The 18,917-nt window shown below is 40.7% G+C and overlaps 1 protein-coding gene across 12 annotated transcripts in view; it reads left to right on the top strand.

Annotated features, from left to right (window-relative positions):
- The window catches only part of VPS13D (vacuolar protein sorting 13 homolog D), a 253,994-nt gene that overhangs the window by 70,443 nt on the left and 164,634 nt on the right, over nucleotides 1–18,917 (top strand). For all 12 annotated transcript variants that reach the window (XR_014251756.1, XM_082416950.1, XM_082416945.1 and 9 more), the window contains 9 exons: nucleotides 3,495–3,666; nucleotides 3,850–3,962; nucleotides 5,644–5,856; nucleotides 9,096–9,361; nucleotides 10,509–10,642; nucleotides 12,899–13,054; nucleotides 14,573–14,783; nucleotides 15,316–15,390; nucleotides 17,979–18,185. Coding sequence is in view for 11 of the 12 variants with exons in the window: in XM_082416950.1 (XP_082273076.1) it covers nucleotides 3,495–3,666; nucleotides 3,850–3,962; nucleotides 5,644–5,856; nucleotides 9,096–9,361; nucleotides 10,509–10,642; nucleotides 12,899–13,054; nucleotides 14,573–14,783; nucleotides 15,316–15,390; nucleotides 17,979–18,185 (1,547 nt within the window). In the remaining variant the exon portion in view is untranslated. The remainder of the gene's footprint in view (nucleotides 1–3,494; nucleotides 3,667–3,849; nucleotides 3,963–5,643; nucleotides 5,857–9,095; nucleotides 9,362–10,508; nucleotides 10,643–12,898; nucleotides 13,055–14,572; nucleotides 14,784–15,315; nucleotides 15,391–17,978; nucleotides 18,186–18,917) is intronic.

Genomic DNA, 18,917 nt, shown 5'->3' with positions numbered 1-18,917 from the left:
CCAGCATTTGTTGTTTGTAGATTTTTTTTTAATTACTTTTTTTTTAAGGAATTCCTTTATTTATTTATTTATTTATTTATTTATTTATGGCTGTGTTGGGTCTTCGTTTCTGTGCGAGGGCTTTCTCCAGTTGCGGCAGGCGGGGGCCGCTCTTCATCGCGGTGCGCCGGCCTCTCATTATCGCGGCCTCTCTTGTTGCGGAGCACAGGCTCCAGATGCGCAGGCTCAGTAGCTGTGGCTCACGGGCCTAGTTGCTCCGTGGCATGTGGGATCTTCCCAGACCAGGGCTCGAACCCATGTCCCCTGCATTGGCAGGCAGATTCTCAACCACTGTGCCACCAGGGAAGCCCTGTTTGTAGATTTTGATGATGCCCATTCTAACTGGTGTGAGCTGCTACCTCATTGTAGTTTTGATTTGCATTTCTCTAATAATTAGTGATGTTGAGCATCTTTCCATGTGCTTCTTGGCCATCTGTATGTCTTCTTTGGAGAAATGTCTATTTAGGTCTTCTGCCCATTTTTGGATTGGGTTGTTTGTTTTTTTAATATTGAGCTGTGTGAGCTGTTTATATATTTTGGAGATTAATCCTTTGTTCATTGATTTGTTTGCAGATATTTTCTCCCATTTTGAGGGTTGTCTTTTCTTCTTGTTTATGGTTTCCTTTGCTGTGCAAAAGCTTTTAAGTTTCATTAGGTCCCATTTGTTTATTTTTGTTTTTATTTCCATTACTCTAGGAGGTGGATCAAAAAAGATCTTGCTGTGATTTATGTCAGAGTGTTCTTCCTATGTTTTCCTCTCAGAGTTTTATAGTGTCCAGTCTTAAATTTAGGTCTCTAATCCATTTTGAGTTTATTTTTGTGTATGGTGTTAGGGAGTGTTCTAATTTCATTCTTTTACATGTAGCTGTCCAGTTTTCCCAGCACCACGTATTGAAGAGGCTGTCTTTTCTCCACTGTATATTCTTGCCTCCTTTATCAAAGATAAGGTGACCATATCTGAGTGGGTTTATCTCTGGGCTTTCTATCCTGTTCCATTGATCTATATTTCTGTTTTTGTGCCAGTACCATATTGTCTTTTTTTTTTTAAATTTTTATTTATTTATTTATTTATGGCTGCGTTGGGTCTTCGTTTCTGTGCTTTCTCTAGTTGCGGCAAGCGGGGGTCACTCTTCATCGCGGTGCGCGGGCCTCTCACCATCGCGGCTTCTCTTGTTGCGGAGCACAGGCTCCAGACGCGCAGGCTCAGTAGCTGTGGCTCACGGGCCCAGTTGCTCCGCGGCATGTGGGATCTTCCCAGACCAGGGCTCGAACCCGTGTCCCCTGCATTGGCAGGCAGATTCTCAACCACTGTGCCACCAGGGAAGCCCCCCATATTGTCTTGATTACTGTATCTTTGTAGTATAGTCTGAAGTCAGGGAGTCTGATTCCTCCAGCTCCATTTTTTCCCCTCAAGACTGCTTTGGCTATTTGGGGTCTTTTGTGTCTCCATACAAATTTTAAGATTTTTTTGTTCTAGTTCCGTAAAAAATGCCATTGGTAGTTTGATAGGGATTGCATTGAATCTGTAGATTGCTTTGGGTAGTATAGTCATTTTCACAATATTGATTCTTCCAATCCAAGACCATGGTATATCTCTCCATATGTTTGTATCATCTTTAATTTCTTTCATCAGTGTCTTACAGTTTTCTGCATACAGGTCTTTTGTCTCGTTAGGTAGGTTTATTCCTAGGTATTTTATTCTTTTTGTTGCAGTGGTAAATGGGAGTGTTTCCTTAATTTCTCTTTCAGATTTTTCATCATTAGTGTATAGGAATGCAAGAGATTTCTGTGCATTAATTTTGTATCCTGCAACTTTACCAAATTCATTGATTAGCTCTGGTAGTTTTCTGGTGGCATCTTTAGGATTCTCTATGTATAGTATCATGTCATCTGCAAACAGTGACAGTTTTACTTGTTCTTTTCCGATTTCTTTTTCTTCTCTGATTGCCATGGCTAGGACTTCCAAAACTATGTTGAATAATAGTGGCGAGAGTGGACATCCTTGTCTTGTTCCTGATCTTAGAGGAAATGCTTTCAGCTTTTCACCATTGAGAATGATGTTTGCTGTGGGTTTGTCGTATATGGCCTTTATTATGTTGAGGTAGGTTCCCTCTATGCTCACTTTCTGGAGAGTTTTTATCATAAATGGATGTTGAATTTTGTCGAAAGCTTTTTCTGCATCTATTGAGATGATCATATGGTTTTTATCCTTCAATTTGTTAACATGGTGCATCACATTGATTGATTTGTGTATATTTAAGAATCCTTGCATCCCTGGAATAAATCCCACTTGATCATGGTGTATGATCCTTTTAATGTGTTGTTGGATTCTCTTTGCTAGTATTTTGTTGAGGATTTTTGCATCTATATTCATTAGTGATACTGGTCTGTAATTATCTTTTTTTGTAATATCTTTGTCTGGTTTTGGTATCAGGGTGATGGTGGCCTCATAGAATGAATTTGGGTGTGTTCCTTCCCCTGCAATTTTTTGGAAGAGTTTGAGAAGGATGGGTGTTAGCTCTTCTCTAAATGTTTGATAGAATTCGCCTGTGAAGCCATCTGGTCCTGGGCTTTGGTTTGTTGGAAGATTTTTAATCACAGTTTCAATTTCATTCCTTGTGATTGGTCTGTTCATATTTTCTGTTTCTTCCTGGTTCAGTCTTGGAAAGTTATACCTTTCTAAACATTTGTCCGTTTCTTCCAGGTTGTCCATTTTAGAGTCTCACAAGGAGCACGCAACCTAGATCCCTCGTGTGCACAGTTCACAGTAGGGTTCACGCTCCTGTGAGAATCTAATGCCGCAGCTGATGTGACAGGAGGTGGAGCTCAGGTGGTAATGCGAGCGTTGGGGAGCGGCTGTAAATGCAGATGAAGCTTCACTCGTTCACCTACTGCTCACCTCCTGCTGTGCGGCCCGGTTCCTAACAGGCCGTGGACCGGTACCGGTCTGTGGCCCAGGGGTTGGGGACCCCTGCTGTATCGTATATCCCCATGACTTGTTTATTTTATAGCTGGAGGTTTGTACCACTTTACCCCCTTCACCTGTGTTTGCCCCAGCCCCCACCCCTCTGTTCTTTGTACCTGTGAGTGTGTTTCCCTTCTGTTTTGTCATCTTTTTTTTTTTTATTGCTTTCCCAGCTATAATGTTTAAACTATTTCTGAGTCTCATGAGATTTTTCTTTATTAATAGATTACTTAGTTAACTCATGTTAGATTTGGGGACTTTCTAAATGTATGTTTTGGGAGAAAAGTGGCCTTTTGTAGCTGAAGCATGACACTCAGTTATACTAACTTGCTTCATGTGGACCCACATGAAATTTTTGTCATTGGAAGTTAGAAATTAATTGGTTGATAATGTAGGTGGGTACATGTTAGCACTTATATTTGGGTGTGAGCTATGTCAACATTAAGTTAGTGATTTGTTTGTGAAAGTGACCTTTTTTCTTTTTTCATAGAGAAATAAGTCATACTGTGCCAGATATATCTATCCATGGCAATCTCTCCTCAGTCCACTGCTCTCTGGATTTGTACAAATACAAGCTGATCCGGGGTTTATTGGAGAACAACCTTGGAGAGCCCATCGAGGAATTCATGCGGCCTTATGATTTACAAGACCCAAGGATTCATGTGAGTGTGATGTTAGGTTCTTCAGTAACTCTCGTGGTCTCAGCTGATGGTCATCCTGTGTATCTGTTCCTCGAAGTCACCTGGGGAAAGAAGATGGAACCACGAGTAAATTAGACTTCATGACATTGACCCCATTTTTAGATTGGCATCGACTATGAATTGATCAGCTTTTTCCTTTTCCAGACTGTTCTGAGCGGAGAAGTGTACACGTGCATGTGTTTCCTCATTGATATGGTAAATGTAAGTCTGGAGCTGAAAGATCCAAAAGGAAAAGAAGGTGCTGGGTCCTTGGCCAGGTATGGCTTTAATTATACTGTTTTACTGTTAGTAATGGTGATACAAATAATGCACACATTGTGCTCTGACATAGAACAGAGGTTGCAGAGTGGTGGTTCACAGCTAAATGTGGTCTGCCTGCAAGATGCTTTTTGTTGGTCTGCACAGTGCTTTTTAAAAGGTTAAATTCATCAGTCTCTATCAGTCAAGATAGCTGAGGTTAGGCTGTAGTAACAGGCACTCCAAAATACCAGTGACTTAGAACAGTGACGATGTTTTTTCTCCTCGTGTTTCATGTCTGTTATGGGTCTTGGGCTGCTCTGCTCACTCTAGTTACTCTGACTGACAGCAGCCTGCTGTGCCAGCAAGAAAAACAATAGCCCTGGAGTGGTCGTGAATGGCAGTGGAATCCCTGGTAAACCCCGTGGGGCTAGAACATGGTCCCACAGGAGCACAAAGGAGTCAGGAAGTAGTTTTGCTGTGTGTCTGCATGGTGGGAGCCCCAGAGCTATCTGGAGCAGCAGTGATGACTGACTAACTGGCCAACATTTGAAAACTGGGGAATTGCACATAAAAAGTTTGGATTTCAGCTTTTGAAAAATTAGAAGCTTTGGCAATACTGGGCCCGTGTTCTCAATTGGAAGCATCTGGAAACTGAGTAACAACTTGGGCAGCCTTTAGATAAGGCATGTGCTTACCCAGCAGTTCACTAATTTATGTCATTTTCTTGGTTAGTGTAGGCCAGGAATTTGCGATTACTGGTATAAAACCCTCAAGAGTGCATTGTATTTTCACACTTGATAATCTTTTCATTTTCATCTCTCGACAGCCATGTAAAGTTGAGCAGATATTACTCCTGTTTTCCAGATAGAGTTTTTGACTAGTGTAAGATCAATCATATGGCTGGAAAAGTGGTTCAGTATTTGAAAACAGGACTTCAAGTCTAGTAATTTTTCCATGGAAGCACTCTATCTTCTATTTTGTATTTCCCTTAAAAATTCATTCAGGCCCGTATCTAATTCAGCTGATCAGAACATGGTATGGTGGAGCTGGGGTCCCAGATTGATTATCTTGTGAGCCAGCAGTTTTTTCTGATGACTGGTTATGCCCTTGGTTTTTTTTCCAATGTGGAGTAATTCTGTATGGATTGCCCACTGCAGCTTTCTCTGTTATTAAAGCAGTGGCAGTTCCAGATGCATTTTCTGTTGGCATCAGCTGCATTATTTCTCTGTATGAAAAGTATTATTTGTTGTGGCAGTTCCCAGTAAACTTTAGTGGTCTTATGTAAAAATTCAGCAGATTCTGGAGAGAGAATCCTCCACGCAGGCTAGGAGTTGACAGATGAAGGACTAAAGGGACCCTCATTATCCCTTGGGGATTATTACAAATATATAGTCTTACTAAACTTAGGTGAGAAATGAGAATGCTAGTGAACCAAGTATATAATAAATACGTGGTATTGTTTTTCCTCACGAAGTTCCTATGGACAAGAGCATCTCCTTGGAAATGGAAAGTGAGATACAAGGCAAAGTGACACTAAATCCATTTTGTGGACACTGTTAAAATCAGTGACAGATCTCAGAGTGAAAGTTATTCTTCTTCATAGAACTTAGGCATATTTATGATTTTGTTCTTTTATCTTAAATGTACATAATTTTGTAAAGTGGAAGCGTTCAACATCTTGTCTGCTTTCTCCCTTAGATTTGACTTCAAGAAATGTAAACTGCTCTATGAGAGCTTTTCCAACCAAACGAAGTCCGTTAACTTGGTTTCGCATTCCATGATGGCTTTTGACACCCGCTATGCTGGGCAGAAGACCAGTCCTGGCATGACAAACGTATTCACCTGTATCTTTCAGCCCTCTAAGAACAGCAGCACTACCCAAGGATCCATTCAGATCGAACTGCATTTCAGGTAGGAGATCCAGACCCTGACTTTGCCTTTCTTTATCAAGACATTTCCTTCTGTGGACATTGGGCCAAGACCACGTCGGCTTTAGAACATCAGAGGAGCAAGGAATCAGTGAGAAGATAAATAGATAATGGCTTATCAGTGCAGCATACTGTATATTAATATTCCTGTAACCATGCAGTTTCATTTATTGGCCAAAAGATGTCTCTGTTGCCTTAAAAATAAAGTTGTTTAGAATTAAACCAGATTCTTAAAATTAACCAGCTGTGGACTGTTTTAATATGTAAAGTGACTTGGGGAAGGAAGAAATTGTGCTTATGTAAGGGGAAAATAAAAGTCTTTTGGTCTATAGAAGTAGTAGAAGGGAAAGTGGTTTTGACTTGCATTATTGATTTGTCTATGCAAGTCTTAATGACTGACTTCTCCATGTAAAAAGAGCTTTAGCCTCTTTGAACTAGATTATGTTTTTCTTCCTGGTATTATGGGAGGCAGTGTTGTGTGTAAAAAGAGCACATGTTTGGGGATCGTATAGAGCTGGGCTCAAACCTCGATCTACCACTTTCTAGTAATGCATCCAAGGACAAGTTCCTTAATCTCTTTCAGCTGCATTTTCATCTTCTATAAAATAGGAAAGAATAACTGTACCCACCTCATCCACCTCATGCATAGGGTGGAGGTAATACTTAAGATATTCTGGCATACTGCTTGGGACAGAGGGGAGCTGTTTTGATGATTCCTGATGTAGCTTGTGTTATTTTATGACACACTACTGTAAGATTTTATGACTAGGTGGGCTTAGACTGGAAAACTGAAAAATTAGGTCTGATCGATAGAGATTCAAAAGGAGACCTTTGGAACTGAATGTCGGTTTCATTCTCTTAGTGCTTAATGTTATCAGATAAGTTGTAAATATAAACCAGTAAGTAAGAAGGCTGGGAAAAACTTCTTGGTCAGGCAAAAAAGGAAAAAAAAAATTATCAAGATTGTTCTTACATTTGTATGTTTAAATATGTCTGACATTTCATTGTGCTGTTCAGTGAATTCCTCGGGGTTGAGTTTTTTTTTAGGGAGGGGTCGTGATCTCCATATGCCTTTAGGAAGTCTAGCAAAGCAGATATTCAAACTTTTGCATGAACTTTAAAAAAGTTCAGTAATAGGAATGCTAGTTGCCTCTTACTGAGCCGTACCATGGGCCAGGCACTTTACCCACCTTTAACTTAATTCTCACAAGTCTGTCCAGTGGGTGACTTCTTCCCTGTTTTACGGATACTAATATAGAAGCTTGGAGGGGGTTAAATAACTCTTCTAAGATAACACAGCCAGTGAGTGAAGTAGTCAGAACTCAGACTTGGGCCTCTTATTTCAAATCCCATGTCTTTTCTAACAGTTGTCAGGCCTACCACATTTTAGTGATTGGCCTGACTGTAGTCAGATGATAAGCTGGTTGTGATTTGCAGTTCCTTTGTTTGAAGATGATGTTTATTTGAACAGGAGGCTTGCATGTATTGCTCTTTGGCCTATCTGCAGAAACAATTTCTTTTTGGGTTTGCTTTGTTGTTGATCTGGCTTCCTAAATGTCATCTAGTTGTCCCACTTATCATATTTTTAATGTAGAAGGAGCCTTAAAATATTAATATATACTAAAGGTGTATAATTTCTTGGAGGCTAATAAAAAAGTCCTACACCTTGGCTCTTGCTAACAGAAATACCATTGTTAGTGAGAGGGTTAAAATGTTCTCTTGATTGGAACTTTTGAACGCCTTCTGTGTCTCAAGAAGAATTGCTCTTCTGTTGGGAATTTGTGTGTCAAATATAAATCACTTCACAGTGTTTAAAGGCTTGAAATATTTTCCAGAAAAGGGATCAGACACACTTTGACTTTCCAGTTAGTTCATAGCTCTGACGGTCTGTGTTCAAAATGGGGTGGAAAAATTTTACTGAGGGCAACATTTTTTCTCTATTACAAAAGGGTAGAGTGTTTCTGTGAAAAATGCTGTGTCTGTATGAAGGAGACATGCAGCATTGTGCCCTTTTTCTAGAGGCAGTGAGCCAGGTTTAGGAGAAATAAGAGCCTAGAGAAGCCAGCCTTAAAAATATCTCCAAATCAGCTTTTCCTGAATAGAAGCCCCTTTTAGGACTGGGAAGCAGGTATGTGAAGCAGAGCCCCAGAAGCGATTTTGGGCTCATAGAACAAAGTTCTACCCAGAAAACTCTATAGGGGTGTCCCTAGCCCATCTTTCTTCTATCTTACCCATCTCTGCCTACTGGTATACTAACAGGGCCTGGATAAGCCCCTGACCACACCATGGTTTGAGGCCAGGCCTGAGAGTCCTCCTTGGACTATAATTCTGTATTTCACCTCAAATATAGAATTTGGGGTAATGAGGGCAAAAAAACTAATACTCTCTCCCCTTCTCCCGCATCTCTACTTCTAGGGCGCTTGGGGTTACACCCACAGTAAATGTCATTTTATTTGTCTGCCCTCTTTGGCTAAAAGATCTGGGCTTTCAGGCCGGTTCCAGCTAGAAAAACCGTTTCATACTAGTATGTAAATTGGATGTTTATAAAGAAGTGATCCTAGACATCAAAGAAAGAGTGCCTCATTGATTTTCTAGAAACAGCCTGTAGGGAAGGGAACTGATATTTTTCGAACCTGTTATGTGCCCGGCGCTTTATCTCTTACAGTGTTATTATTTCTCATTTTATAAGTGGGGAAGCAGGCTCAGAGAAGGTAGGTGGCTTACCCAAGATAACACAGCTTATAATTGACAAGATTTAAGCCTGTGCTCTTCCTACTACACCGACATTTCTCAGCCTCAGCGCTGGTGACATTGTGGGTTAGAACATTCCGTGTTGTGGAGCCTCTCCTGTACTTTGTGGGATGTTTAGCCTCGTCCCTGACTTCTTCCCACCAGATGCCTAGATGCCTGTAGGAACCCCTTCAGTCGTGGCAAAAATGTCTCCAGGGGACAGACAGAATCACCCCTGGTTAGGAACTGCTGGATGACATGCACTCTATTGCTTTCTTACAGCATATTCCTTTTTGTTGAAGAATCTGATTGACTTCTGAAAACATACACTGAATATTTTATTAAACCTGGATTCAGAGTTTATTGATACTCAAAGTTCAGTTTAGAAAATGCTGGAGTACCACCTGCCCCAATTGAGTCACATATTTGCAAGTTAATGAAATATCATATTTCTCTTTTCCTATTTTATTTTTATGATCTTCCTTCTTGTAGGTCTACAAAGGATTCCTCCTGTTTCACAGTAGTTCTCAACAATCTCCGTGTGTTTCTCATATTTGACTGGCTGCTGTTAGTGCATGATTTTCTCCACACCCCCAGTGATATTAAGAAGCAAACTAAAGTTACTCCTTCGCGTCACCGTAACTCTAGCAGCGAATCTGCTGTAATTCCCAAAACCGTGAAAAGTGGAGTAGTTACCAAGCGGTCTTCCCTTCCTCTGTCTACTGAAAGGCACCTGGAGGTCAAGGTCAATGTAACAGGTAAGTATATGTAGTTGTGAGTCACTGATTTTCTTAGTTTGGATATTAGGCTCCATGTGTGTCTTACAGGAGGACTTTTCTGTTGCCTCTGTATTTTGACACGAACACTCTTACACATTTGCATCCTTTGCACACCAACAGGTGTCAAAGTTCCTGACCTCCGTTTTCAGGTGGGATTGCCTGGTCCACACTGAGCTGGCCCACACCGGGCTTCAGGATCTAGTCCCTCTCCTCTGCCGCCCTAATGCATATGCCTGGCCTGAGTACCCACCTGGGCAGTGGTCTTTTTTCCCATTGTTAAATCAGGCTTCAATTTTCTGTTTGATATCTAGGGCCCCAGCAGATGTACCTTACGGAGTTTAAGCAAAGGTGGTATGTGAAAATCTCAGTTTAGAAGATAAATAAGTGAGGGGATTGTTACTTTCTTTACAAAAAGAATATTTTCCTTTACAAACAGATTTACTACAGTTTTTGTTAACTAGTAGACTCTTACAGTACATCTGTACATATGTGTGTATTTATCGTTACGTTTGTGATATACTCTGTCTGCTGCTCAGTGGTTTGGAAGAAGCTGGAGAGCACACTGCACTTGAAGTGGATTTAGTTTCAAAAGTTCAATTTATACATGTTTTTTAATGGAAACGAAAAGTAAATTTGCCATGTACAGATGAATAGAAAACTGTCTGTATCTACTAATTTAAAAAAGTCTACATTAAATTAGTCCACATTCTTTGTAAACAACTTAAACAGCTACATAGATGACCTAGTGCTTTATGCTGCCTAACCAACATTAGTATCTGAATCTACTTCCTGGGATTTTTAAAACAGGTCGTCATTTGGCGAGGGAGCTTCTGAATGTCTGTTCTGCCTCCCAGGAGACCTAGTTTAAAACTATATGCTAAAGAGAGAAACTGCATCCCTGTCTTTTCTGCCTGTGCAGTGCTCTGTCAGCTCAGCTGTGGCTGGCCAGATACAGAGAACTAGTTCGCGGTGGAAGTGAAGCAGAGTGTCGGCAGGCATCCTGCAGAACAGATCTTTCTGGCCAATGTGTCAGCCCCCAACCCAGTAAATGTGCTGCCTGGTTTGCGACAGCCTGCTGCTTTCCACTTCACAGCTTTGGCTTAGTTGACAATGCCGTCCTTTCCAGGCACAGAGTTTGTGGTCGTTGAAGATGTGTCCTGCTTCGATACCAACGCCATTATTCTCAAAGGCACCACAGTGCTCACCTATAAGCCCCGGTTTGTCGATCGGCCCTTTTCAGGAAGTTTGTTTGGCATTGAGGTAAGAAGTCTGTGTGTTGATTGAAACACTAAATGTTTGGCTCAAGAGAAAAGCATCTGGAGGAGGATTTTACCTTCTAAACTTTCATTCAGGGAAATAATTAATGGGATTGGAGGGCCCTTGTCCTCTTCTCTTCATTTTCTCCTCAAATCTACCAGGTTATTCTAATGTGTGAATTCAGCCCCCCAGTGTCAGGCTTTGAATGTGTGCAGGGACTTTTACCTCTTTCTCTCTCACCCTCCCTTCCTCAGAAAGTTCGAGGGAACTCTTCTAGTCCCCATTACCCCGCCGGGCTCCTTGTTGTGTCCTCTAGTTCTGCAGGTCTAGGCCCTGGCGAATTGTGAAGGTGAGGAAGGGGTCCTTGTTTCTTCTGTATCCCCTTCCCCACGTTGAGTGCTTGTCCCTCCGAAGACCTAGAGCTTTATGGTCATGGAAACTTGTCTATAAAAGTGTTAAGGACTTTCTCTGTTATCCTTCTGGGAATATCTGATCTATAAAAGGGCACGTCTAGAGAGTCAGGCCTGACCTAAAGGACTGAGTCTCTAATAGAGGTGCTTGTGGCTCTGATCTGATCTCACGAAGGAGCTAATTTGCACTGGGATGGCTTTTGTAGCCAGAAAATTACATTATACAATGTTAAGCAAAAACTGCTCTGCCTCTTTTTAAGCCAGGATGTGTGGAGACAGAAGGAGAAACTAGGTAGATTATTGTCTCTGTCAGATGTTCTTAAGTCACTGATCTCAGCTAACATTCCTCTTGTTAGTATAGTAGAATATTTGGCCAGGGATACTCATCATTTCCTTCCCATTTATGATTAAGCTTTTTCATGCCCAGTTCTTTCCAGTGGTATTTCAGAGGTTGAACGAACAAAAATTATTTTCACTGTCAGCAGCATATGGAACTTCTGTTTTTTTTTTTTTTTTTTTTTCTGGTCAGAAATAGCTGAATAAAACCTGTAGAGATTTTCTTTCTCTACCACTTGTTTCTCTCATGTAAAGAAACCTCAGTGTGAGAGGAGGGATTTGCATGCTGGTGTGATGTGAGTTGGTCATGAAATTGCGATTCGTCTGCTTTCCAAGCCACCACAATACCAGCTTTGAATGGAAAAGTTTAGTGATTAATTAATGAACTGTCAGGTACAATTGGGTTTTGTGTAGCAGAAGCCCCTGAAGGAAAAAGGAAAATGAAACTTTCCTGCTCCAAAGCCTTAGAAAAACTACATGGCAAAATATTTGAGATTCCTGGAAATTCCTTTCAATCTTGTTCTTTAGGCAGCACAATTGGATCTGAATTTTAAGACCACCCTAATACATCATTGGGGGAGAACTTATAAAGAAAGCAAAATGAGTTAAACTCGAATACAGCAGAGGACCTTGGTGTCGCATGTTTTTCAGTAGCACTAGAAAATGCCAAAAAGCGGGGAGGGAGCAAGGGAGACCAAAGCAATGCTTTCTTCTGTCTTCTTGAGCGTGTAACATAATTTGGTCCTAGAATGGGAGTCCTCCCTCCCTTTTCTCTCCCCATAAATACGTTTTTTTTTTTTTATTATAGAACATTTCAAACATACACAAAGTAAACAATAATCTAATGAACCCCTGTGTACCTTTCACCTAGCTTCAAAAATTAATGTATTTATTTTCAGTTGTGAAAGTAACAACTATATTACATAAAATTAGGGAAGGGGAGGGGAAAAAAATCACCTATCCCACCTTACATAATCTCTCTTGACATTTTGATGTGTTTCTTTCCTTATAGTTATGGCGTAATATTATTTTGATTGGGCTGCTTTTTCACATAACCTATATTGTAACTGTCTTCTTATGTTTCATATGGTCTTTTAAACTGTTCCTTTTAAATGGCCACAAAATATTCCACCGAGTAGATATGATAAAACTTTGGTTGCTCTTAATTTTTTGATTAACTGTTAAATAATGGTTCAGTGAATTTTTCTATGTTTTGCATTATTTCCTTGGGCTAGTTCCTAGTAAGAAGTAGGATTACTGGATCAAAGGGTGTGATATTTTTAAGCCTCTCGTTACCTATTGCTACACTGCCTTTCCCACGGGCGAGCCACTGTGCTCCTGGCAGTGGGTGAGAGCGTCAGCCTCCCTCTCCACAGTGTTCATGTCAATGGTTGTTATGGGTTTCTTGATATTATCGGGCTGAGTGCTTCTGAGATAGTCTCTTTTTCTCCTGATGGTTAGACTCTTCCTAAGTCAGACGTTAATTCTTGCCATATTGCATTTCATTCTCTAGGTGTTTTCATGCCGACTAGGAAATGAGCAAGACACAGCTCTTTCAATTGTTGATCCAGTACAAATTCAAGTGGAGCTGGTGGGGAATTCTTCTTATCAGAATAGTTCAGGATTGATGGATGCATTCAATAGTGAAGACTTCCCACCTGTCTTAGAGGTAATGATGACAAATCTGTGTAACACACTGAGACACTCTCAAACACTTTCCTTTGCGTGAACTACTTATTTACTCTGCCAAACTCAACAACATTTTTGTTACTTCAGCAAATACAAAATAAATATGGGGCTTCCCTGGTGGCGCAGTGGTTGAGAGTCTGCCTGCCAAGGCAGGGGACACGGGTTCGAGCCCTGGTCTGGGAAGATCCCACATGCCGCGGAGCAACTGGGCCCGTGAGCCACAACTACTGAGCCTGCGCGTCTGGAGCCTGTGCTCCGCAACAAGAGAGGCCGCGATAGTGAGAGGCCCGCGCACCGCAATGAAGAGTGGTCCCCACTTGCCGCAACTAGAGAAAGCCCTCGCACAGAAACGAAGACCCAACACAGCCATAAATAAATAAAAAAACAAAACAGAACAAAAAAAACATATATTTAAAAAAAATAAAAATAAATAAATAAATATGACAGTGTCTCTGCCCTAGAAGATCTTTCAGTCTTGTGGAGGATAAAAGACCTTTTAATTGTCTGGTGTGATCTTGAAGTTCTATAAAACATTACAGAAAGCAGAGTTAGGAATATTGACTGTGAGTGAAGCTAAAAGTGAGTCTGATCAGAGGGGTAGGATGTAAATAGGCCGAGAAGGAGAGCATTGCAAATTAGGAAGCAGCAGAGTCAGGGGCAGAAATGGCCCGCAGACCTGAGACCGAGGGAGGTCTCACTAGAAGAAAGAAGTCTATAGGGCAGTAAGGAGGAGAGGGGAGGAGAAGCAGAGCAGGTGAAGCCAGGCCAGGACGGCTTAAGACTTTGATGTTTTGTTTCTTTGGTAGAGGGGGAATAATTAATTAGTAATCCATTTGAACCATAGGAGGTTTGAAAGAGAGAGAAAAGGCATTCTGATTTTCGGGCTTCAAAAAAAAATGAAAAATAAATAATAAATAGAGCACTATACCCAGACTTCAAACAGACATCCCATTTTAAAGTGGTCTTGTGTTGGTGTCTGTACTGCTTTTACCAGTGGTGGCTGAATTGCTGTTGTCTGAGGAAGACCAGATTTACAGAAATATTAATGTAGAACATGACTCATTTAAAGTTCTGTTTGAATAAAGGAGAGAGAAATGTTGTTGGGTGGTCAGAGATTTAAAAAAATTAAATAGATCAAAGCAAAATGGATTAACAGAGTGTTGCTAATAGGTGATCCTGTCTCCACCAGAGCCATTCTCTGATCCTCTGCTTTGATGATTAATATGCTTGTATGAAAATCATTCTACTGAAGTATTAAGTGCTCTAGTAATTTTCCTTGCTTGGTATTTTTTATTTGGTACAGTTTTGTGACATTTGACCTCACAGCTGAGACATTTTACCTCATGGCTATTAATGCTTAATTTCAAGATCTCCCCTGTCTTCAAAATGAGAAATGTCTGTTGGATTTCTAGAACTTGAATTAGAGTGATACCTGTAAGAGGTGTGGACACAAAAGCAAGTGCAACTTTAAAAACTGCCACCTTTTAAATTTTGTTAGATTCAGTTACAGGCCCTGGATATCAGACTCTCCTATAATGATGTTCAGCTGTTTCTTGCCATTGCAAAATCCATCCCAGAGCAAGCTAATGCTGCAGTACCAGACACAGTGGCCTTGGACGCTAACTCCTTCAGCAGTTACCTTCCTGGTGCATCTCGAAGGGGAGAGGAAATCAGAGAAGGGACAAGACACACCTTAGACCCTGTCCTGGGTAGGTATTAACCATAAAACCCACTGAGTCTTCCCAAAACTCCCCTTCTTTTTAACTTTTCAGAATTTCTTTTGCACAGTTAAATTGTTTAGGGTATAATTGTGTCATTAAGTATAATTGTAGGTCTTAAGTATGACTGTCTAATTTTTTTTAATTTAAAAATAAACAGCCCAAACCAACTGTTCTAGCCTACAGTATTTTTCCTTTTACAGTTTCTTTCAGAGGTATGGATAATGCTAAGGTTTAGTTTTAAACTTCAAGCTTTCCTCCAAAGTTATATGGATAATAATACTGTTTCAGTTGTAAGCGTTTAAAAGACAGCCAATATAGGGAAAAGACTTAAAAATTTCAGGGTACAGTTGATAAATTCTAATTAAGAGCTTACTTTTGCCTATAGCAGTGCAGTGTTTGAGTCCCCAGTTTCTGAATTTCTTTTCTTGTTTTTTTTTGGTTCTTTTTTGCTTCAATTAGCCTGTGGGTTAATTTACATTAAATTACTTACAAAAATATATACACCATTTTCCCCCCCTAGAGTTACAACTGGCTAGACTGCAGGAGCTGGGGTTTGGCATGGATGACTGCCGCAAAGCTCTCTTGGTGTGTCAAGGTAATTTGAATAAGACTTTCCTTTATCAGCTGTTTATCTTGATAAACGGTAATGTTTGCTAATGTTTATCTTTCCATGAGCTGGAGTGTGTTTTGGAGACCCTGCATGATTTTCTGTGGGCTGAAGACAATCTTGGGCCGGTAATAATGAGACACAGGATTTTATAGTGGACATGGCTATGGGCTCTGGAGCTGACTGCCTGGCTTCAGATCCTTACTCTGCCACCTGCTGGCTACTTGTTTGTGACTTGGGCAAGTTTCATGTCTCTGTACCCGTGCTTCCTTATCTGTAGAGTGAGGATAAGAGGATATCCCTCAGAGGTTTGATATAAAGACGTCGCTCTATGCAAAGGACATGAGAAGGTACCTGACACACAGCACGTGCTCTGTAGATGTTAGCACTGTTGCTAGTGGGAGTGGTCATGGCGGTGACGCTGGTAGGCATGGCCATTTATTGAGCTCCTCTGGGCCTAGTCCTGCTGCTTGTTGAAGCCTCACACCCTTGGAGGCAGGCGTCGTTACCCTCACTCCAGTCGGAGAAACCGGCTCAGATAGGGTACATAAACTCGTCTCAGGCCACCTGTTAATGTGGGGCTGGGATGGGTTTAAAGCCAGGTGTGCCTGTGTTCTTTCCACTGCATCACACTACCTCTCCACCTCCCTCTTTGTTCCCCTTTCTCTTCAAATCAGAGATACAGCAAAAGCTGTATTTTTTCCCAGTCTTGATACTTGCATGTATATTCTCTCTTTTTATTTCTCTATGTACTGTATACAGGCAGACCTTGGAGATATTGGGGGTTCAGTTCCAGACCACCGCAATAAAGAAAATATCGCAATAGAGCGAGTCATACAAATTTTTTGGCTTCCCGGTGCATATAAAAGTTAGGTTTACACTATACTGTAGTCTGTTGAGTGTGCAGTAGCATTATGTCTTAAAAATGTACATATCTTAATTAAATAATGCTATTGGAAAATGGTGCCAGTATACTTGCTCGACACAGGGTAGCCACAAATCTTCAATTTGTAAAAAACACAGTATTAGCAAAGTGCAATAAAACGAGGTATGCCCATGTATCCAACACACGTGTGTGTGTGTGTGTGTATATATATACACACACACACACGTAATATTATACATGTTGGTAGATAGTATTGCAAATACAATTTTATAGAATTATAATTACAATTTTATTATAATATATACTTAATAGCAGCGTCTTCCCATGTCATTAAAATTATTTGTCAACGTTGATTTTTTTACATTGATCAGAGGATGCATTATGATTTAACCATTCTTAAGTTGTTTTTCATTCTTTCATTATCATACACAATTCTGTAATATTTTTGTGTATGAACTTTTGTCTACATCTTTTAACTATTTCTTTGGTAGTGAGACTTAATATTGTAAAAACTGGATCAGAGAATGTAGATATATTTTTGAGGCTCTTTGCTTGAATTGACAAATCTTTTTCTAAAAGGATTGTACCAGGTTAAACTTTGACCACTTACGTGGTTTCATCACAATTGCTTGCATTACCTGTCTTTTTCCTCTGGAGAAAATGAAGGTAGACCTAGTTATCTTGTGTTCCTCAGTTTTGTTTTTACCTAGTCATCATTGCTTTTTGGTTTAATTAACTTCATACCCCTTAATGTTTACATTTCCTACTTTTTACTCTTTCTTTAACAATTCAAACACGTTCGAAAAATTTCTAAGAGCCTTTTGGATTTTAATTTTTATTTCTTTAGTAACTAAGGTTTATTTCCATCAATAATGAAGATGATAATACCAACTAATGTTTATAGAGCCTTTGTTATATGCCAGGCTCTGATCTGAGAACCTCCCACATACTCATTTGTTTCCTCCTCATGTCCGTCCTGTAAGCGGGTGCTGTCAGGCATAGAGAGATCAAGTAACTTGTCCGAGATCCAACATCTGGTAAGTGCCAAGATCAGAAGCCAGGCCATCTTGCTCCAAAGCCCATGCCCTTAACCACTTACCACTGTTACATGCACTGGCCTCTGGTAATTTATAAGTGTGGGGTTGCATTGCTTTTCTTTTTTCTGTTCTGTTCTTTTTTAGCTTTAGCAATCTGGTTGTGTTCAGGGGGTGTTATTTAATAGCTTTATATTACACACATGGTTGAGAAGACAAAGTATGTACAACGTAAGGCATTTGAGAACACTTAACAAAGCAGCACATCAGGATATGCAAGACTGCATAGGGAAGGTTAAGTATTATAGTACCGAGTGGCACCTGGAATGTTGGATCCTCTCCTTTCCTCTTTTCTCCTCTCCTTCAACAGATGTCACAGTAGAGGAAGGATGGCTTCCTGGAGACATTTTGAGCCAGGTCATGAAAGGTGCGGTAAACTTGAGCGGAGGTGTGCAGCAAAGAGGGCCTTGTTCTGTTTGCTAAAGAGCAGGATTCCTATTATTGTGCTGTTTTTTCTTTGTTATGTCTGTCTGGCATTAAGGTTCTCTTGGGCTGTCCAGTAGGTCCCTATCAAATGTATTTCTCTGTTTCCTCTCTGATTTGCTTGAGTAGCTGTGGGAACGGATTGAACTGATCACCTTTTAATTTCTTTGCAGGTCAACTGAAAAAGGCAGCAAGTTGGTTGTTCAAGAATGCTGAGCCCCTGACGTCTCTTTACCTGGCCTCCAACAGCCGAGAGAGCCAGGTGGCTGCGCCGGCACGGTTGATCTCGGGCGTGGAGATGAAAGCCGAGAGCGTGTGCATCTGCTTCATCGACGACTGCATGGACCGCGACGTCCCTCTCGCTGAGCTCACCTTCTCCCGTGAGTGCGCGCCCGACCCTCAGGTTCATCGAGAAGATGTGCAGTGAACCGCCGTCTTTTCTTCGTGTTGTTCATGCTCTCCCGTACTTAATAGAATGGGAGAAATTTAGATAATGGTTTTACATATGTTTTCCATTATTTGTATTTTAAAGAAACATGTATTTATTTGCCATATGTGGCCTTCAGACCATGGCTGGGGAATAATAGAAATTGTCATTGATGAAATTTCTCTTCTATTAACAGCTCTAGTTAAATAATCCCTGATCTCTCCATTTTGTTTATCTTTTCGTGTATCTAAAGATTGTAGGGAGTACTGTTATTAAAGGAATTTAAAAGATAAGCTTAGAAAGTAATGTTTCTAAGCTGTATGTCTTTTGAAAATTAAAAAACACTCACCAGCGTCTCCTCTGTAGGCCGGGTAGGTGGTGAAACCCTATTCACCTGAGAGCTGTGCTTCAGCAGAGTGGAGACCAGGGCAGGAGGGCTTTATCCTCAGTCGCGTCTTTGCAAGCTGTGTCAGATGAGGCTTCTGAGGAGAGTAAAGGAGACTCTCACTGCTGTGTTTACTTTTAATTTTCTTTTGTTTTGATCTTGCTAGCCTCTTTTCCCTTCAAGGAAAAGTTGGTTCTGGGGATTTAATTTGACCTTTTACACATTGTGGAGATTTTCCTTTTCCCTGTGCTTCTAGGCACCACAAGGGCCACTTGATTGAAACTAACAACTGGAATTTTG

The sequence above is a fragment of the Balaenoptera physalus genome (assembly GCF_965194825.1).
Source record: "Balaenoptera physalus genome assembly, chromosome: 1".
Taxonomy (NCBI): domain Eukaryota; kingdom Metazoa; phylum Chordata; class Mammalia; order Artiodactyla; family Balaenopteridae; genus Balaenoptera; species Balaenoptera physalus.
This window is presented reverse-complemented; position numbering and strand designations above follow the sequence as displayed.